Source organism: Ursus maritimus, unplaced genomic scaffold, assembly GCF_017311325.1.
Source record: "Ursus maritimus isolate PB19 unplaced genomic scaffold, ASM1731132v1 scaffold_2, whole genome shotgun sequence".
Classification (NCBI taxonomy): Eukaryota; Metazoa; Chordata; class Mammalia; order Carnivora; family Ursidae; genus Ursus; species Ursus maritimus.
In genome coordinates this window covers 69,062,136-69,084,030 of record NW_024424452.1, presented here as the reverse complement: position 1 = coordinate 69,084,030, position 21,895 = coordinate 69,062,136, and the positions used below count along the sequence as shown (strand labels likewise).

The window sequence follows — 21,895 nt, the reverse complement described above, 5'->3', positions numbered from 1 at the left end:
TGCCTGGCGGGTCCCACACTTGTTTCCACCAGGGGCGGGAAAGAGTATTTGGTTAAGGCTGTTCAAGTCCTTGCATTTGAGGTTTTCTATTATTTGGTAATTAAACTCTCGGGCTTCTCTGAGGGGGCCCAGCCAAGGACGCGTCCTGGCAACGCAGGAAGGAACGGGGTTAGCCCAGGAGGAACGCACGTCTAGGAACCTTTTTAGGGACCTTCAGAAGCCATGACATCCCTTGCGTGCTTTCAGTGGAAGGGCTCAGGAGGTGACGAGACCGCATTTCTACATTCATCTGCAGAAAATACCAAAATACAATAAAAGCTGCAGAGTGTGGTTTGAATCCTACCACTAGCGAAAGACCTGGAAGTAAATTTGCCTGTTGACGCTGTCACTGAAGAGGCGTCCAGGGTTTGGTCAGGTGCTCGGGCCGCAGCCCAGAGCGGCCGGACCGGGTTTCGGAATGTTTTCCTGCAGCTCTTCCGGGGACGGCGGCCGTGACCAGAGAGGGAACTCTGACCCTTCTCGCTCTGCTTCTACTAAGGTCTAGAATGTCAGCTTGAGGCCTTCCTACCTTTTAAATTATTTAGCTGGAAAACAGACGAGAAACAACACATTTCTTTAAATTAAATGATCTCTCTCTTATATAGGAATCCATCTTTTGCTGAATACAAGATGCTTTTTACTATATACATTCAGTATTTAACCTCTACATTGTGTACTTATTTAAACTCTGTATTGTAGTAAAATATGCACTGTTTTAGTGAATAAGGATTTACTGGCAACGATCAGGTCGACATTGGCTGTGGGCGCAGGAGGAGGGCGGGGGCCGGCTGGGGGACCCGGCGCTGCCCGCGCCGCGGAGGCTCTGCCGTGCAAACCAGTCCGCCTGCCGTTCTTTCCACGCACGTCTGCGAGGTCTACTCGAGCTACCTTCGGGGAGGGGGACACGATGGTGGGAAGCAACTCTAAGTGTGTGAAATGGAATCGATATTCAGTGAAGCTGCTCATGGAAGTCTGCCTTGATGGCTGCTGCTGTTAAGTCGAGGGGGCGCGGGGGGCGGGGGGCTGCAAGTGCGATCGTCCGAGTCCCCGAGCCCCCACCCTGCTCCTGCCGTGGGCCCTGGGCCTTCCCGGCAGGGGCGGGGGATGGACGCGGAGACGGCAGTGGAGGGGCCGAGAGGGAGAAGCTGCTCTGGCGTCCGCTGCGAGCGCCGGAGCCGCTCACGGGTCCCAGCTCCCGCGGTCCGTGCTCTCCAAGGAGAGGCTCTTGGTCTTCCGGGGGGACACCGGGCTGGGCGGGCTGCTCAGGTTGGAGCTGTTGGAAGCTGTGGAGTGCCTCGGGGAATCCGAGTCCTGCGGGGCCCCGAAAGGACGTTAGTGAGAGGCAGAGGCGCAGGAGGGGCGCGGCCCCCCACAGGTGACCGCGGCCACCCCGAGCAAGTAAGCGGGTGGGGGGGGTGACTGGTCTACTGTCAGTAATGAAACCCCTTTTCTGAGGCCAATAAAGGGCGCAGAATAGGGCAAAAGTTCAAATCCTTTCTGCAGGCCTTTAGAAGTGTGGGTCCGTGTCACACAAAGGCTGTTACAACATCTGTTTTTTAATCCAGACCGAACGTCGCTGCTGCCCACGCCCCACTCACCTCACCCTCGAAGTCCCTGGCCGGGGCGTCACTTCCCTGGTCCATGCCTCCGGAGGACAAGGAGCCCTCCGACGGGGAGGGCATGGGCTGCCACTTTGCGTTGTAGCTTCCTCCGGAGAATTCTCTCTTTAATGCACTGCCGTTCTGTGCAGACGACCCTGCAGGACAGCATTCAGGTAAGGCTTGGCTGAGAACCGCACGCGGACGGCCGAGGGGATGGCCCCACAGAAAGCATGCAGACGGGGGAGACCCCGGGGCCAGCGGCCGAGGGGCAGCATTCTCCAGGCCACCGGCCTTTGCACCCATCACGTCACTGCTGGAGAATTTGCATGAAAAGCAAAGGGACAGATAGAAGCATCTTCGTCCCACAGGGCAAGAAGCCTGAGATGCGAAAGTGAGGGGAGTTTCTGTAAAATCCCCCTCTAGTTTGGTCTCAGAGCCGAGGCGCCTCGAGGAGGGACCAGCGCCACGCAGAGGAGGGAGAAGGATGGCGGAAAACCCTTGAAATACTGGGGAATTGTTCGGACCTATTTAAAGCTCTCAGCATTCCTTCTTGTTCTTCAGTTTTTGCTTAAAAAACATCTTTATCTTGCTGAGCTTCCATATTAAGACCACGGGTCTAAAGAGACTGCCGAGGTTTTCACGTAAGATACAGACCGTGACCGTTTCCACTTGTTGCTGGTTGAACAAATCCCGATTTAGTGTTTTTACACTAAGAATTCAGTAAGTAATAGCATCAAAAGAGCCCGTGTCCAGCACCTCAAGTATCTCACGGCCACGAGAGTATGGAAGTCCCCATCCACGCCAGGGCAGGAACCTGCCCGGAGTGGCCCCGCGCTTGGTGACTCGGGCCGGCTTCCGTCCGGGGCCGCTGGGCTGCAGAAGCCCGAGCATCACCGTAACGACCCCGCACCGGCTCCCGACGCTGCGTGCACACCGCGCATCGTGTCGCCATGAAGGCGTGCCTGACTTTTCTGAGGGGCTCTCCTGGGTCCTTGGGTCACGGCCTCACTGAAGGCCAAGCTCATCCCAATTCCACGCCTGCCTCAGTGCCACGGAAGCTGTATTTTATTTTGTGCCAATGCTGTTATTCCGAAAGAACATCCACACTGCCAGCAGCTTCCGCTGCTCTGCTTGTCAACTGTGCGAGTGCGAGCATGTTCTCCTACCTTCCCGAGCCTCGGTTTCCATCCGTAGATACGAGAATGACTTCTACGTTACGGGGATTTTGTGGGAACAGCAGCCCTGGGTAGGCGGAGAACACAGTGGGAAGCGTAGGCGCACGGGGCCTGCTCAGGGCTCACCCGCTGCTCACCCGTCTCCTTGCCTCCATTCTAGGGCCCTTCGTAGAACAGAAGGCATTAATGCCACCTCAGTGACTTACACTTTAAGAACGAACTTGGGGAATGTTCCTTTCAAAGAAAAGTTACACTAGACCATTCCAATCTTCACACATGAAAGCAGGTCTATTTTGATTGACCAGCCAAAGGGGCCTGGGGACCGTCTGAGGACTGTGGTCCCGCTGACTGAGGCCACACAATTGGGCATGACCTCTTCTAAAGAGCGCTGGCTGATGGCTCTGGGGCTTGGGCGGCGAGGTGTCTGACTCTGCGTGACCTCAGGAGACGCGAGGCTCCCCAGTGAGCCAGCTGCCAGAAGTGGGTCTGCCTCCTTGGGGGGACCAGGATGGAGTCACAGTGGGAATCTCTGTGGAATCTCTTCATGTCCTGAAGCCATCCTGAGTCTGGCTCTGGAAGATCTGTGCTTCTGGTTGTGGAGACGGACAACAGGGTCCCCTATTCCTTCTTGTGCCTCTCTCGGCTGGCTGTCCTTCTGGAACCTTCTCATATGAGCTGGACTCTTCTGAAAGCCAGGAGGCACTGGACACAGAAGTTGCCCCTTGGGATTCCTGGGAGGGCCTTCCTCTTACCAAGGACCTCAAGGAGGCCACGCCTGCCGCGTTCCTGCAGACCTGGTGGGCACAGTCAGCAGGGACAGAGGCCCCTCACTGCGGCCCTCTCGGGGAGCTGGCCGCCTCAGCCCTGCACATGCCTGCATTACAGGTCCCATCTTTACCTGCCGTTCCATAAAACCGAAGTCCTGAAAACTGAAAGTGTTTTCATAAGCTTGATGTAAACCACGCAGCGGCAAACCTAATCTGAGCTAATTGGAGGCTGACTACAGAGCTTATTGGAAGACCACATTTATTTATATATTTATAGTGTGACCAGTCATGGATTTGGCTGCATAAATATCAATCTGTTTGTGGGTGCTGGCTGGATCTTACTGGAATGTAACACATTAAATGGTAGATTCCTAACATATATATATATTTAAAATCTGAATCCTGAAAACAAACAAAAACAACATCTGGCCCCAAGGGTTTTGGAGAAGAGATTGTAGACTTAGCTGTTAATGCTGTAATACTCTCTTTGCATCTCAAGTCTTGAGAACGTGCAGCAAGTTATAACGCAAATCCATTATCTCATGTAGCCGTCATCCATAAGAAGAAAATAAAATGGTTATCGCTTTCCCAACTGGCCAGATTTTTCACTGTGGTCAGGGCCACACCTGGGGCAGCAATGCTCTCAAGAGGCAGTGACACAGGGGTCATCAGGCCCACAACTGCCCTGGTACTCCCACCCCAGCCATGGGTCTGCGTGCTCCATAGTGTCCCGCACGAGGGGCGGGGAGTCCCCAGGAGAGGAGATTGTAAAATATCTGCCGTTTCCGTCTGGCTGCCTCCCTGGCCACCTGCTCGGGGGAAGCAGCCACAGCCGCGTGAGAGGCTGGCCGCTCACGCTCCAACCACAGCTACAGGGACTCTGAGATGAGCGGGCCAACTCAGCTGCTCCCAGATCCCGCACCCTCAGAAACAGACATAATCAATGATCATTTTTTCTTTTTTTTAAGAGAGGGAGAGAGAGAATGCCAAACAGGCTCCACGCCCAGTGTGGGGCCCGATGCAGGGCTCGACACCACGACCCTGAGATCGTGACCTGAGCCAAAGGCAGACACTTCACTGACTGAGTCCCCCAGGCACCCCCGGATCATTGTTTCGATCGGAGTTTTGGGGTACCGTGCTCTGCACGAGAGGTACCTACCAGAGCATCGCCCATCTCTGTAGTGCCAGGGTGGGGACAACAAGCCCCGTTGGCAGCAGGGACGTCCCCTCCGACAGCCAGCGCTCAAGGACCAGAGGCCACAGATACGATTTCTCACTAAGTGACTTCATGGGAAACCGAAGCTCGATCGTGTCCCCTGGGGGCCAGCTGTGGGTGTCAAGAGAGGCACCTGCACCCTGGGGGGCACCCCGCACTCACAGCGTCCGACCTCTCGGCCGATGCCACGCTGCCTCTGAGAAAGTGGCGGAAGAACAGCCCGAGGCTACGAACGATCTCCCCCCAAATCAGAAGCCACGCTGACCGTCCGACGAAGCTCAAGGCTTGGGATCCACGAACTACCCGAGCTCTCTGAATTCAACAAGACTGACTTCTACTTGCTGCCGTCAGATGCCGCCTCTGTCCAGCCCTCACTCTGGGGCAGGCGGCCACTGGCGTCCCTGCGCTTTTCCTCAAACGGAGCCTTTTCACGTGCCCCCCCACCCCCGAAGTCGCTCCCGGTCCTAGTGGCGCAGACGCCTGCCCAGCACGGAGCAGAGTTTTCTCTCCAAGGCCCCTGAGCGCAGGGTTCTGGGTGGAGTATAAGACAAGAGACGCTGAGGTTCAGGGTGAAAGGAGAGAGGCCGACAATAAAGACGGCAAGCCGCGAGGAAGCAGGTGCTCGGTCACATGCGACTGTACCCCCTGCGCCCCAGCAGAAGACCTGCCGTCTCCTGGATGTTCACCGGATCAATGGCGAACTCCATCCCAAAACTACGATCTTGAACCTTCCTCGTGTTCTGCCGGTCCTTCCAGAACCCTGCCCCCCCCATTCCAGCAGGAAACCGAGGCTCACCTGGAACTCTTCGCTCTCCCTCGCCTCCCACAACTAACTCCCCGCCAGGCCTTACTGATTTCACCCTGACACGGCTCCCCTCTCCCCTCCTCTGCAGCCCTCCCCCGGGGCCGTCCCTCGCCGGCCGCTCTGACGCCCCAGCAGGATGGACGGAGCTTGCCCTGTGTCCAGTCTCCACCTGGCAGTCACAGGGTGTTTTTAAAAAATGTAAATTGGAGAAAAGTCCTTCCCTTTGGACTCCCTCTAAATTCTTTAGAGGCGTCCTGTTGCGTTTCTAATAAAACAGTCTCAGCTTGCTCGGCACGGTCCTGCTTGATCTGACCCTTGCCTCCCTCTTGTGCTTTATTTCGTGGGTCACTCCCTGACTACCAGGTGGCCACACTTGCCTTCGTGCAATTCATCAAACATGACTCAGACACGGCTTCGCCCGTCGGGAGGGCACGTGACCTTCCTAATTCCTCTCAGTGTGGCTTCGTCCCCAATGGCCACCCCTTGTTACTCTCTGACGGTGCCCTATTTCTTTCCTTCGCAGCGTCGATCATCACAACTTGTGGTATAAAGTGTCTGTCTCCCAGGTGCACCGTGAGCTCGAAAGGCACCCCACGATCATTTCCCCCACAAGCGCACATGTGCTTCCTCGGCACAGCCCGGGAGCGTGCATGCGTGGGACAGGTGAGAGCAGGGGGCCCTGGGCTCCCGGGGGCAGCACTTACTCGCTGACAGGCCGCTGCTAGCGCTCATGGAGCGGCCGGGCTCAGGGCGGGATTTGGTGATGGATGGAATACTGACTGAGCCGCTGAACACCGTCCGACTTTCCTGAGGCCGAGGGTTCTGAAAGCAAAACACAGAGAGAAACTCTTCAGCCAGAGAGAAAGTGATTTTTTTTTAAAGATTTTATTTATTTATTTGACAGAGAGAGAGAGAGAGAGACAGCCAGCGAGAGAGGGAACACAAGCAGGGGGAGTGGGAGAGGAAGAAGCAGGCTCCCAGTGGAGAAGCCTGATGTGGGGCTCGATCCCAGAACGCCGGGATCACGCCCTAAGCTGAAGGCAGACACTTAATGACTGAGCCACCCAGGCGCCCCAGAAAGTGATTTTCTGCAGAGATGTCTACTTCTCACTTTAATTTCAACAAATGATCTTGACCAGAGTGAACAGACTGCATAATCCCCCCTGCCCCCAAAAGTATGAAACCCTAACAGAAGTCACCTGGCCCCAGTCAAGGGAAGTGCTCATCCTTGTACTTAGTGAGATGGTTATCAGTAAACAGGAGCTCTCTTTGTTGTGACAAAGTTAAGTAAAAGTTATATGGTTAGAAGGGACAGCAAAGTGCAGAATTACATGGACATTTGCAGATAATGGACACAAAGTTTCTGCTACTTCTGAGATTTCTACTAGGATGACTCCACTAGCTGAACAGAATAAGCCGGCTTGGAGGCACGGCAATGAGGAGTGTATTTTTCTCCAGTAAATGTACTGGGCGACACGGTCACACCCCCACTCCCCAGGCTGGCGGAGCGGCACTGTGGGCCCCAGACAGCACGTCCCCATAGCCAGGGGGAAGTGACCTCACTTGGCAACACTGGTTGGAGAAGTTTTCCATCACATTATGGAATGGCTTTGGGGTTCCGGGTAGAAAAATGGGCCAGTGAGTACTTTGAAAGTCCTACACGGCTTGAAAGGAGGCGTGGAGAATGAGCTGTCTGAACTTGGCTGAGAACAGAAAGCACTTGGCCGCCTCGACGGACCAAAACGCTGGAGACCAGGAGGAGGGGTGGCTGACGCCTGAGAGAAGATTGTGTCAAAACAACTAACATCGGGCCAAGGTCGGCAGTCCGGAAAACATGCGTTAATATCGTGTGAAGAACTCGGGAGCCACGGCGGCGGAGAGCCAGCGGGCCGCAGAGCCAACCGCTGCCATACTGGGTCACAGACCAAATCTGCAAAGTCCATTTAATTCTTACTGTGTTACTTATTCAAAGCAAATGCTTTCCCTTTTTCCAAGAAAATAAAACAACTGACACTGAAAGAGCGCCAGCATTTTAACATCCACGCGTAGAGCAGCAGCCCCCGAGACAGCAGTGACAGGCACGGCCGAGGAGAGAGCAGGGGATGGGAAGGTCAGTTTCAACCCCTGCATCCTGACTGTTTCCGCTGCAAGGCTTCTGACACCTTGGTGGTGCCCTTCCCCACAGAACAAACCCAGCCTCGAATAAATGGCATAAATTAAGCCTGTAAAAATATACCAGTGGTTTAGTAACACCGATGCTGAAGTAATGGAAGACTCACAGGAGGCATGCTTTGTGAGGAAAAACTCCACAAAAGACGGTTTACCATTCATTCAGCTGGAGTTCGACTTCTGTCTAAACTGCCAGGAAATCAGCTTTGCTGGTCTTTTCTGTGCGCAAATATGCTTTGGATTAGGAGGAAACTTCCACTGACGACGGTGTTCCTAACTAGCAAAGGACTGACTTACAGAACGTCTCTGTCATCTTTCATGGAAAAAATTCTGACCAATTAAGTTCCACAACACTCCTCTGGAATCCACCCCTTGCAATCTGTTACCAAGCAAACTAAGTCTTATTTTTATCATCGTTGATCTCATTTTGTCAAGTAAGATATTGAAATGACATTATATAGTTTCGTGTCAATGCCATTTCAAACATTACAATTTAGGCTACTTTTCTAATACAAACAAAAACACAAAAATAAACTTACCCTATAGTTTTCTATGCAAGTAAAAAATTGGTGCTACTATTTTGCTAAGTCAGGGGGTGCTGCGGGACACAGGTGTGCAGGACAGAATCCAAGCATCTTATCTGCAAAATGAACTTGAGAAAACGTTCCTGAGGAGTTAGCTAAGCCTGTGGTTTTGGTGGAAGTACGGATAATCTGCCTTGACGGCCACCGGCTCTCCGGACACTGCAAGGTCCCCGGTTACAAAGCTATCAGGCTGAACCGAAGGGGCCGCCAGCACGGGCCACAGTCCTTCTGAATGCAGCCCCTTGTGTCAGTTCTCCCTCTGATTTAGTTGTTAGATCTTGGATCCTGGCTGGAATGAAAGGCCTATCAGTACCTGGAAGACTAGTGAGATTATCTTCTTTTTCTCATTTTTCCTGTGACTCGTTAATACTATTGTAATTTTTACCTGGGAGATTTTTAAACTTTTCAAAAAGGGGTTTACTGTAAAAGAAGGCCTGTGGCTAGGCCCTGCCACAGACTTGAATGTCACTAACTGAAAAAATTGTCTCTGAATCAAACTGGTTCTAGGCTGAATGAGCTATAAAAAAATGGAGAAATTCTGGGATTCCCTTTTTGTTTGTTTAAACAGAATAAAGACCCACACAGGGGCTATTTTTAATGATGGTATCTGGAAAGGGAAAAATCACGATGGGAAAATCCTCTATGAAACATAAAAAAACCCTCCACCACTGTTTAAAAACTAAAAGTGAAATCCTCCCCTGTCTTCATGTGTTTCCTCAAAAAAAGAAACAAACTCGAAGAGGAGGAGGAGGAAGAACAGAGGTTTGGCAGAAGAGAAGCAGGCCGAAGGCACACATTCACAAAGTGCCCCCCCCCCCAGCAGAGTTACTTGTCAAGCAAGCTACAGGATGTCCGCACACGGTTAGTGGAAGTTAACCCCTGGCTCAGCTGTTCATACCCTCAGAGTCATAAAGCTTGGTGTACCGGGGACAGAGCGCAGAGACGGGGAATACTCGGGGTTTATGGAATCAGGAGAGAGAAATTTTTCAGCAGAATTAACAGTCATGTGATAGATGTGCTCAAAGTTGATCGGAGAGGAGATCAGGCCGGAGTGATGATGAGGGGATGGATGAGGGAAGCCTGGCTAACGAAATGACAGGAAGAAGAACAGAAGTCGTAAGGTCATGAGAACGGATTCAATGGTCATACGTGACATTTCACAGCATGCACGGAGCAGGAATGACAGATCTCACATCAGAACCGAGTCCTTCATGAAATACTTTCAGGCCTTGGAGAGGTAAATTTTGTAATCGCCCTGCGGTAAACAAAACTGCTGATGTGCAAAAGATCATTCGCTTTATAAAATTATTTTTTTTATTACTATCATCAAGTGAGCAAAAACTGGACTTGTGGAGACACAAGGAGACTTTCAGAGTTTAGTTGAGGATTTTCTTACGCGATAGAATCAAAATATGGCAAAAACACACCAACAACAAGGACAGAAAAAGCAAGAAAGCGAAAGAGCAGCGAACCCACAGCCAGAAGCACTATGAAACTGTTTCTGTAGAAACCGGAAACCATTTCCTGGGATCTACAGACTCTTGACGTGTGTTTGTTTTTACTGATCTTATTTTCCTCTGACAAGAGCAGTGAGGGACTGAGGAAGAACTAATCACTGGCGTGACTCTCAGCAGCCCACACCTGTCCACTCAGACACCCAAAAGGACAGGTCTGTTTTTAACAAGGGGAAAAAATCTTCCCTTCCACGTCTGGGTGTATTAAAACATCAAATAACATAATACTAAAGATACAGAAAAAGCTTTTCAAATGGAGGACTCCAGTTTTTCAGGTACAATGACTTCTGAGTAATCTGGGAGCCGTCACTCAGCACCCAGCCACCGTCTCTGAGCGGCACTTTCAAGGTTCAGGCCTGGAGTGGCCAAGGAGTTCAGGGTCGGGAGGGAAGGACTTGCGGGGAGAAAGCTGGTGGAACACGCCCTCCCGAGCTGCAATGAGCCGGCTTTGCTTAACACAACCCGGCAACTTACGCAGACTTAAACAAAAGCTCTTCTATGAGATACTGTTTGAAGTTTAGAGATGGGCGTGAATCAGTGCCTTCCAAGGTTATTTCCAAAAAGAAAAAAAACTACTGATGTCAATGTCACTTTGACTTGAAGAAGCAATATTACTTCGCGGAGCTGTAAAGGGTCACCGAGCTAGAGACGCGGTCTTCATGAACAACTCCAGGGATGGGTAAAAGGCCAGGAGAAATGTCATGGGCCAAAAATAAATCTTCTGGAGATAAACTATTATTCTTGTATTCAACTGCAGAAAAATCTGCCCTCTGTTGCCAGTGCCCACTATGAACAAAAGCAAAGGACAACCAGGATTCGAGGAGCTACTGCAGTAGGGACTTCTCAGTCCCACGCGCCGCTTCCCACTGACAGCTGATACCCTCCGGCCACACTGACGCACGCGTGAAGGGCTCCCATCGGACCCAGGACTCCCTCATCCTGATGATCTCTTGCACATTTGTGAGGCAAACAATCCTCTATCAGTGTCATTTTGGTACACAGAAGAGCTTCTAAAAATATCCAGTAAACTCTCTAAGCTCATAAGTATTTCCCAGGAAAACAGTACTGATATGAGTAAGTTAAAACATAAAACTGTCTGGGGTACATGCCGCTCTTTGCACGGATGATAACATGGAGCTCTGGGGTTTGAAAGCTCTTCTGACACATATTAACGGTAGGTGAATTTAATTCATCTTAATTTTTGGAAAATTTTCATTAAACACAGATAATTCCATTGCAGCAGAAAGGACATATTAAAACCTGGGAACCTATTAAAATATCATAAGCTTTTCAAAAAACATATATACACACAGATACACACACGCATATTACTAATTTTTTTCAGACGTGCATACTAACGTGCTGTTTACCAGTGTCTCCCCCTAGACCAGCACGGGTCTGGGCGGACAGTTTACCAAAAATACGGGCTAGGTGGTGAAGTGGGTGCCTATAAACACCCCCGGCTTGTACGTCCCTTGCTAGTAAAGGGAAGAAGGCCAGGTGAAAATGAAACTAAGGCGAAGAAACAGGTTTCAAAAATGTACACCAACTTCTTGTCCTGGAAATACAAAAGTGCTTACAAGGTAAGAAAGGACTGGAAGAAACATTAAAAATTGGACTGCATTCTAGGGCTGAGGGGTACATGTGTTAATGACGGAAAGAGCCAACGAGGCAGTCATGGGGACAAGAAATGCTAAAACTCAAGAGGTCTATTGGGGACAAGCGGCGAGCATAGAAGGCCACGTGTCGCGCAGCCAGGTGGGGGAAACATCCTCAGGACATACTCTCTGAGCTTGTTCAGCTCAGTAATCAAGACCAGACCTTATTCTGAACAACAACAATAATAAAAGAGATTTCTTTTACTTAAGTGGTGGGAGAGAAAAGGGAGAAAAAGTGGAGTAAGGAGGGATGCTTTGATATAAAAGTTCTCACGATGTCTGAAATCTGACATTTCTTTTCACTGTGCTCACTCAGTGTGTGTGATGACCAGGTCTCACTGTGTATGAAGGTCAGAAAACAATTCTGGAACATTAGTAAATTGGTTTTTCACCTGATGGCAGAAGACCACCAAGGAGAGGGATATTTTATGAAACCCTGAAACTATTTCACCTTAAGGAAAATAACTGTAATTTCTGGGAGATAACAGAATATATAAAAAATTTTCCATAACTCTTATGTTGTGGGAATATGTAAGATAAAAACTATGTATATTCTTTTTTTGTGCACCAAAATGAAGCACAAGTGAGAGAAATTTTAATTTAAAAAGTATAATACCTATTAAAACCTTGTCAGCTACTGAAATAATTTTGTATTTGTTGATGTATCCCTTTGCAACATAAGCATGTTTGAAATTTGCATCCCTCTCTCTCCGAAACCTTAAAAACTTTCACTAAAATGGTACAGTAACACTTGAGCTATCAAGTATAAGCTATAACATATACTCACATTTCCAGCGTTCATCAAAATGTAAAAATCCTCTCTAAAAAGACAGAGGCTTTGGACCGTATGGTTGTGTCCTGTTTACTTGAGAATAAAGGAAAACCAGCCTGAGAACTTTAAACACATGTTCAGAATGGGTAAACGGAGAGAAATCTGAAATCTCATTCCCAGGCAAAAGGTGAAAAGCCAGTGAAGTCTTAAATACGATAGGTAAGTGTAACAGTTTAACATTTCACGTGCTTAGTCTTAGATTTTTTACTTAGTTTTAATTACTACGTGTAATCTTTTTGAACACTTTATTCATAATTTATCCAGCACAGGTAATAAAAATCCCCGCTCCAAGGGGATAAATGGCTACTGTTCATGATTTGAACTCCCTAAAGAAGGGGACGCAGCACAATAACCAGGTCATCACAATACCTTGGTGGTAACAGTAAGAGCATTGTGTCGGTTCAAAAACAGGGTCAACTGGTTAATCGGGATATTTCCAAAGAGGAACTCAGACTCCATGACTGATTTTTTTGTTCCTCCCATGAAACAAATGCAGAATACCTTCAAAAGCTTAACTTTCTTATTTAAAAAAACCTGACTGCACATAAAAACTCTATTACCTAGGTTTTTTTTGTTTTTTTTTTTTCCTGTCAATGACAGATCCTTGTACCTCCTATCACAGCAGAGTTGGTAATGAGGGTAACAGGACAGACTCCCATAGAAAGAGCTCTGGGTCCAGATTCACAAATCTAACACTACACCCCGTGATCAAAAGGGTTCCATTAGAGTTTCAATAATTTGCTGAGTACTATGATACCGAAATGTGAAGTGTAAACAGAGCCTGGAAAATTAGCTAATGCCATGGATATTCCTTATCTCAGCATACTGGGTCCAAGAATCTAATCTTCATGTGAAAAACAAGTTTTTCTGTGTTGTACTTTTGTGTGCAAGACAGACCAGGCAACATATTTATAACTGGGGAGAGGAAGATGATTTGCTTGTCCAACGAGCTAAGAGGTGTGGCCATTAATGACCAACCTAACATGGTTCTCTGGGCAGGCGGGGGGCAAAGGTCTGAATTGCTAAAACGTAGTGAAATGTTAGCAATTTCATGAGCAAGTTCTGGGTCTCGGTAGAGACTGTCTCCAACGTATTCCACCACGAACAGTAAGTCTGGATACGGGACAAGTTTATGGGGTCTGCAACTAAGTAAGAACTCGATCTGTCTGGTTTCTCACGATGCCCAGATGTTGTGTTTTTCTCATCAGGTGTATCTCATCACGCATCTTACACATATTTTGATGCATGGACACAAATGTTTCATCATCACACTAACGTTTCCTCTTAAGTCTACATATGGATCTAGGCACGCATGTTTGCTTTTCCCCCCTCTGCCCCACTCGTAACCCCGTTCCCGCTCCCCCTTCATTTCTCTTACCATGGGCAGGTCTTTTAGGATCTGTATTCCATCTCCTGGGCCCATGTGTGCTATGTGGTTAAAATTAGTTGGGTTAGAAATTAATTTATTTCTCATTTCTGGATCTCGCAGCATCTCTCTGGAAGATAAAACACCTGTTTAGACACTGTTTTTGTGCTCGATCTAGATAACTTCAGAAAAAAATTAAGCATCCTTTATTCACAAAAATAAAACTGAAATGTTTAATAAGGATAGAATTAACAGTAAAATATACTCCATTAAAACTTTACTTAGAAACTTTTGTTTTAAATAAAAGATCTTGAGTGTTTTGGTGGGAAAATAGGCTTCTCTTAGCACTCACATATCAGAGCTCTCTTTTATAGACAGTTTTGACCATTTTATGTATGTCTTTTAAAATAACTGATAACACTTCAGGGATGTTTTTATATGGGCCTGGAAATACCTCAAGCCTTTCGGCTGTCTGCTCACGAAGAGAGTTAACCCGAAGTTCTAAAGCCAGTGCAGACGTACCACACGCAGACGTGTGCTGTTTATAATACTATACAAAGGCCCATGGTCCAAAAATTGTCAGTACTTCATATACACAGAGCAATGAATTACACTATGGTACTTTCATCCGGGGCGCACTCACACTGGGAGAGAATTAATTACAAATACACTGAGAAGTTCGTTCACGACTGCGGTTTTGACACCACAGATGGGTGAGCGATTTTCAGAGCTCACATCTGCCCTCCGAGTCCAATGCCAGCATCAGGACCACGGAGCCCAGGCAGACGGGACCCCAGCTGCACACCCACCTCCTCTGCTGAGCCCTCTCCTCCTCCGGGACCCTGAAGGAGAAGCGCCGCTTGTTGTTGATGTTTCTAACCATCTGCTTCCGACTGTTGTCTGACGTTTCAGGAACCACCAGCTCGTCCCCTTCTGTTAGAAAAAATACGAAGCACGGCGATGTTCTGTAAAGCGCTACAATGCTCTTTATCCGTCAATCTCTAGGATGGTACCAACATCTGCCAGTTGTACAACATACGTGATTCTCATTTTTAAACGTTGTCTGTTGACGCTCACAACAAATAATAATTTAAACCAGGACATATGTAAACAGGTGTACGCGAAAGTTAAACACAGCTTACAAAGTACAGTTTCACTTCCATTTGATTATAAACATAAAGTGGCACAATTTTAGGGGAAGACAAGAAAAATGCAGCTGCCTAGGGTCCTGTCCCTTTGCTCCCTGCCCCTGCGATCTCTCTGCACTGTCTCCTCTCACCTCCCGGGCACTGGTTCCAATGCTCCTCCCGAGAAGCTGTGCGGCAGTCAGGCGTAAGAGTAAATTATTCGTGTAAATGATAACTAAAAGTATTTTGACAATAATAAAACATTTCCTTTGCAAGATCCAGGCTGCCAGACATGGACCAAGCACAAAACCTCGCTCTCCCACTAGCTTCCTTTGCTAAAGGTAAGACTGTCGCTATTTCTACTCTTCCGATCTTGGGGAGGAGATGACACTTGATCGGATGCACCTGGTTTCAATTTAATACCTAGAAGTAAACAAAACCGTCCGCCAAGGGCTCCCCGGACAGGCTGAAATCTGTGAACACACTCAAGGAATAAAATAGACAGCTCTATTCACACAACATGATGGATGCCATTCTCTAAATAAGGAAGAGGAGAAAAGCCAAGCTTCAGAATTTTTAACAGCCACGAAGTGCAAGTGAGAAAAGAGCCACGCAGGAGCGTGCAAGGCGAGCAGGGCAGATGACGAGCGGAAAAGCAGCACCCTTCTTGGGTCGGAATAATGCAGCTTCATCAGTTGCTTTCTTAACTCCACGGGAAACACGGTTTTGGAATTTGGGAATCATGAGGGCAGGGCATGTCTGGGTGAGTTATGGTGGCAGCGGGAGAGGCGGGACGGCCAGAGGCCACAGCAACACTTTGAGCCCCTGAGAGATGAAGGACAGAGCAAGACAGAGAAACAGAAAGGGCCTCTGGGGAACAGGGCCCCTTGCCTTTCCTGGGGACACCTACTCTGAGATTCTGAGGGGTCTTCCCTGGCTAAGCTCCTGCTCAGAGCAGAAAGATGAGAGCTGGGGGGACACAAGCGGGAAGAGGCTTCATCCTACAGACACGACCTGGGACATGGACATATTCTGTGATCATCACGGCCACACACAGTGAGAACAGGGTGGAGCCAGTCTTATACCAGTGTCTGGACGTCCTCTAAGAGACAGACACAAAATTAAGTACAGGCCCTTAGAGGTGAGAGGCGTAAAGCTCTGTGTCATTAGCTTCATGGTGGATCCATCACTGAATGGGAATCATTTCTAAATTCTGACTCTCCGTTCAGAAGTCCTCTCCTACAACCACCAGGCTGGCAACCCAGAAACCCCCAGGGCGCCAAGAGCACGTGTGGGACAGCCGGTGTGAAGGCACACAGGGACTGTGGACACTGCCCTTGTCCTCTCTGGAACTCCCATCTGGGGCTCCCACTCCCTGCTCCCGATTCTGGCGCTCCTGGGACCCTCCTCCCTGCCCTCCCTGCCCAGGCTGACACGAGCACTTCCGGAGTTCAGAGCCCTGTGCGTTGGCAGAAGGTGTATACCCGAAGTCCCCAGTCAGAACTCTGGATGAGTTTTCACCATTTCAGTGCCACAAACCTGGGTTGGGCTTGGCGGTATCAGCAGTACAGAAGACACGGAAGACACCTACAGCTATACTGTGGCCACTTAACTCAGTACTCCACAGAAAAACAACAAGGTAGGTCAAAAACAAATACTTTGTGTATACAGCTATGCGAGATTAAGCAGAATGGCTTTTTATGCAGACCTTTATCTTAATAGATTGAGGAGAAGATGACAGTAGCCAAGATCACAGACTCTGGAGTAAGATAAACCCGAGTTTAAATCTGGTCTCTGCCACTTTTTTATTATCTCTAGGCAGTCAGCTTAGAGAGAACATTTCCACTGAAGCCATCCCATTAATGTGTATTTTCTTACCTGCCATCTTATTTTTGAAATATATTAATCTAATTGTCTCCAACCCCAAAAGGTTTAATGATCCTTCACTGTTTAAGGGTCGAACCTAAAATAAAAAAAAAGGAAATTACTATTCCAATAAAACCTTCAAATGAAATCATAAAACATCTGGCCTATTTAGAAAGCACACACTATTGAGACCTTCCATTTATCCATCTTCTTCAAAATATGCTCCCTCAAAAAATCAACAAAAAATTAACATTAATTCTGATGGGAAATGAGTAAAAAACTATCTAATTTGAACAAGAAAGTTACAATGACAACATTTTGAAGGAAGAATATTCTGGGGGGGTGAGAACAGAAATATATTTAAATCTTAAATTTGACTTTTTAAAGCCATTAGTGATGAAATCATTATACTAAGAAGATATCAGTGCAGCTACTTTATGAATGTGATTAGAACCGTATGTTCACATATGACAGGGATGAAACTCTGTACCACTGGGGAGAGGGGGGCTGTCAGTTAATGGTGACAAAGCAATTGCTCACGTACATGGAACAGATGAACAGAGTCCCCACCGCACACTACACATCAAACACCAACTCCACAGGCATTAAGGGCATACATGCAACATGCACAACTTTCAAACGTTTGGAATAAAGGTCCTATCTTTATGACCTTGAGTTAGGAAAGTTTCCAAACAGAAAAAACGTAAGATGAAAGGATAAGAATGATTTGTAACAATAACCCCTGAACCTAGTAATACACTATATGTTAACTAACTTAGATTTATATAAAATCTAAAAAAAAAAAATTTATAACAAGTTTACAACAAAATAATATAATTTATTGTTACTAAAATAAACGCTTAGCAAAATACACAATCAAAATGGATAGGTCACAAATGGAGAAGATTTATCCCACCCCTTACTAACTCCGTATTTACAATATATAAAGAATTTCAATAAATTAATAAAAAAGAAGACAAACAGAAAAGTGAGCAAAAAGCATGACTAGGTTTTCAAGAAGAAGAAATAAGAATGAATAAACATAAATGAAAGATGAATAAACATACAAAGATTAGGGACATGCAAATCAATGCTTTGATGAGACAGCATTTTACAACCGTTGATAATGGTTATAAAACTATGAATTCTGAGAATGGCAAGGTCAGAGAAGATATCGGTCTGTAGGAACTCCTCTGTACTGCTGGCGGGGGGGCAGTGGGGGGAGTAGGAACCGGTACAATGACTCTGGAAAATAATGACACTATCTTGTAAGGTTGAACCCCTGAATTCTCTGTGCCCCATCAATTCCACTCCTAGATGTGAGATATAAAGAAACTCCTGCACATGTGTTCAAAGACACAGCCATCAGTGTTCACAGCAGCAAAACCTGGAAAATAATCCCAAGTTCGCCAATGAGAGAATGGAGAAAGGAACTGTGATTTACTCACTCGACAGAGTATGTTATAGCAGTGAAAAGCAATGAGCTACACACAGCATGCAGAACAAGGGTGAATCTCGGAATAAGCAGGAAGAGAGCACGGCAGATGACACACATGTCACATTTTCATCAAGCTCAAAAGCAAGCAAAACTCGACAGTACACAATGAAACAACTGTCTGGGAATATTTAAATATGCACCCCCCCAAATCTGTATTTTAAGAAAAGCAAAAGCAATGATACGTACAACATTCAGGATAGTGGACTTCTCTGGGGAGGGGCAGGTGTTTGGGTTAAGGGAAAAGACACAGGTAGAGGCAGTGATATTGGTCATGTTCTGGCCCCAAAGTTAGGAGGTGAGTTCATGAGTCGGTAGTTAATTATTGTGCTTCATAAAGGTCACATTCTTTCATATACATTATAAAATTCACATGATAAAAATAAAACAGAAAACTAAATGTCATCAGCCCAAATCTACAAACCAGAGGGCCATATTTGAGGTGCTGGACATCAAGTGGGAGTATTTACAAGAGTTTTCATTGCCGATGTGCTCTGAGATTGGGGCAGACTTTGAAATAGGACGTTGGCTACTTCCTGGTACCGATTCCACTACACCTGCCGCCTAACCGATGACACAAGCTACAGGTACCTGTATGACGCTGTTAGTCTTCACTTATGCAAAACAGTCGTGGTATGCCTATAAATTTTCCTTCTGTTACCACAGGGAGATAGTAAAGGGAAAATCACGTTTTATTAGGAACATATAAAGCCTTTATGTTCTAATCATGAGATGCTTAAACAGTTTTGGTTCTAAGTTTAACCAGCTTTCTAGCGTGTGAGAGCTGTCTCAGGATTAGAGCCTGTTTCCCATTATGTAAAAAGCAGTTACAAGAAAGAATGACAGCATTCTCCTCCCTAAGAGCTACTGAAGTAGAAGACAACACTGGCATTTGAGGGGTTGGGGAGACTCTAGTCGCTTGTTATGGCAATACACCTATCGATCCAGTGAAACGAAATGTGATAAAAAGAACATGGTTTTGAACTACCTACAAAATTAACCAGCTTGACTTTTGTTTCTAGCGTTTCTCCTCTTACCTAATCGCGAATTACTGACTGCCAGAAAATGCCCGAATAGTGAAAAATAGCTATTAGTGTTTCACCACACTCGTGTTTCACCACATTCGTTAGTGCACTTAGCCCATGTTTTCACGTGAAATTACCTTTTTGAGTGGGAGAGTCTGAATCCATTCCATGGAGTTCACATCGAAGATATCAACCGCGTTTTCACTATACACCGAGAGATACGGTGCGTTGTAACCTGCGAGAAGGGAAGGAGGCAACAGTGGCTAATTACTTCTAACTTGTAAACCCCAAACACTTTGAAAGATCTACACTAAATAACTGTAGAGCAGAACCCCACTCAAATCCTACTGCGTTCATGCAGTAGCCACATCAAAACATTTTCGAGGCAGACGGGCATGCCGTGGGGCAGACGGCCGCTTTAATACATAAGGATTTTGCTAACGCAGATGGTGGAATATTCCCTTCTCCAACCCAAGTTCTATAGAGGGCGGTCAAAATGCTTTTTTAAAACTATTTGATTTCTAAACCAGTTAAGCTACTGTTACAAAGCAATCTTTAGGTGAGACCTGCAGTCGCATCTATGAACATAGGATCACGCACCTGACACGGGTACGTAGTGGCCCGAATGCTCAAAACCGCTTACTGGAAGAATGGACAGCGACAGATGGTGACAGGAGCAAGGAGAGATGGGACGATTGACCTAAGCTGACGTCACATATTACATCCCTGGCCGAGCTATTCCTAAGAGCCAGAAATTCTGATTCTGACAGCACATCAGAAGAAATACTTTGAATTATTACCTGACCAGGTTGCCAAACAGCCTTTACTCCATATACAACACCACAGATAGGAGTATGTATTTTAGAAGAAACAAAACTTTAAAAACTGTAGGTGGGTAGGATTACATGTGTTTTTCTTTCTTCTTTTTTTTGATCTAGATTTTCTAACTTTTTTGTAATAAGCATGTACGGCCTTAATTTTTCTTCCACTGAACCTTTACACTCAGACTGTATCCTGCTCATCACTCCTCCTACCTGGTTCCAGCAGAAGAGATTTCACACTTCCGGCCCCAAATCCTTCCGCGTGTTCTGAATTCCATTCTCTCTGGCCTCCATGGGCATCTTACTCTATTTTCCTGTATTTACCGCAAAGTCAACCTTTCCCTAGTTCTCCAGTTCAGCATTCAAGCATGTTCTAGTATCTTCCACTAAAAACGAAGCATGTGGGGTCAGACGCTCCTCCCACGGGCCTGTCCAGAGCTCCGTACTTGTGCTACAGAGCACTCAGAACCCACGGCAACTTCTCGCTTGTCGTGAGTCCTTCCTACCTCACTCTGTGCCGGGGGGAGACTGCCTCCTATGCTGGGTGCCCTCTCTTGCCCGGTGAGGTGGCACGTAATGAGACCCAATAACTTATTAATGTCTTAGTACTTCTCGAAAGAGTGTAATGAGACCCAATAACTTATTAATGTCTTAGTATCTCTCGAAAGAGTGCAACAGGCAATCTTAAATATCTATCTATAAAAATATAAAACAGAGAAACGCTTCTTACAGATGCTGCATTATACCTTGACGTGACCAATTAAACAACTCAGTAACTACCTCACACGAGCTGTTAATGCTCACACGCACTGATATTTTGGGGGACCATGAAGATAACAGTTTAGAGTTACTTCGAAATACAACATGGGTTAAAAATCCACTTAGGTAAAATATTCTATACAAAGATTAACTTCAACTAGGTACAAGGTAATGTCAAACCTGCTGGCCGAGGTCTAGCTCTGGATAGTTACTTGACATAATTAAACAACATAACTGACACTTAGGCAAAACCTTAAGCATGACTTTTAAAAACCACCTGTTATTAATAGTGACTATTTTCAGGAGATGAGGTGGAGGAAAAGAAAAGAGACAAAAAGGTCAAAGAGCCAAAATAAGAGACTCTTACAACAAGAGGAAGGATTCGCCGGCCACATCAGTTCCTGCTGTCTCGACCTCCGGCCCTGGCAGTCGGTGTATACCCCGATGCTGTTAAAACACAGCAGATACTCTTTACTGGAGATCTCAACTGCGCACATGGCATCCATCGGCTGGTGTGCAATAAAGGACAGCGTGTGGTCGTTTGAGTGGAGCATACTGTACGGACTTCCCTCCCCGCTCAAGGGGTATCTGAGGAATCCCGACTGGAATCCCACGCAGAGCTGCTCGCTGAAGATTGCCATCCATTGCACATTATATGGGACTTGGATTTCCTTAAATTTTCTGTGACGGGTCTTGCTCTGAAATAGTTCGTAACAGAGGACCTGCCTTTTCATAGCCACACACAGGCATGTGAGAGATCCATGGCACACTTTGCCAGAAGTTATGGACTGACACCCTTTAGTTTCTGCCAGCTTATAAAAATCAGTCTCTCGTCCGTCCAAAGCCGACATGGGAAAAAGTCGCACGTGGCGATTTCGTCCTGAGATCACGGCAACAAGCTGGTCATTTGGAATGAGTTCAATCTGATGTATCTTCTTATTGTCACCAACTCTAATAATTTCTATGCAAAGAAATAATAAATGCAGAATCATGTTTTATTTACTAATCATATCCCAATTATACTCAAAATCATATGTCAATTTATAATAAAGATGCAGATACACACAGAAGAATAA

The 21,895-nt window shown here is 46.9% G+C and overlaps 1 protein-coding gene across 7 annotated transcripts in view; it reads right to left on the bottom strand.

Annotated features, from left to right (window-relative positions):
• Positions 1-7: 7 nt before the first annotated feature.
• The window catches only part of CDC42BPA (CDC42 binding protein kinase alpha), a 308,490-nt gene continuing 286,602 nt past the window's right edge, over positions 8-21,895 (bottom strand). For 4 of the 7 annotated variants that reach the window (XM_040636100.1, XM_040636097.1, XM_040636098.1 and 1 more), the window contains 9 exons: positions 21,187-21,780; positions 19,377-19,474; positions 16,732-16,816; positions 14,536-14,659; positions 13,739-13,856; positions 9,255-9,440; positions 6,308-6,425; positions 1,638-1,795; positions 8-1,350 (listed from right to left, as the gene is read on the bottom strand). In XM_040636100.1, coding sequence (XP_040492034.1) covers positions 1,219-1,350; positions 1,638-1,795; positions 6,308-6,425; positions 9,255-9,440; positions 13,739-13,856; positions 14,536-14,659; positions 16,732-16,816; positions 19,377-19,474; positions 21,187-21,780 — 1,613 coding nt within the window. In that variant the 3' untranslated portion in view covers positions 8-1,218. The remainder of the gene's footprint in view (positions 1,351-1,637; positions 1,796-6,307; positions 6,426-9,254; positions 9,441-13,738; positions 13,857-14,535; positions 14,660-16,731; positions 16,817-19,376; positions 19,475-21,186; positions 21,781-21,895) is intronic. The other 3 variants (XM_040636099.1, XM_008695106.2, XM_008695098.2) reach the window with 1 other exon arrangement.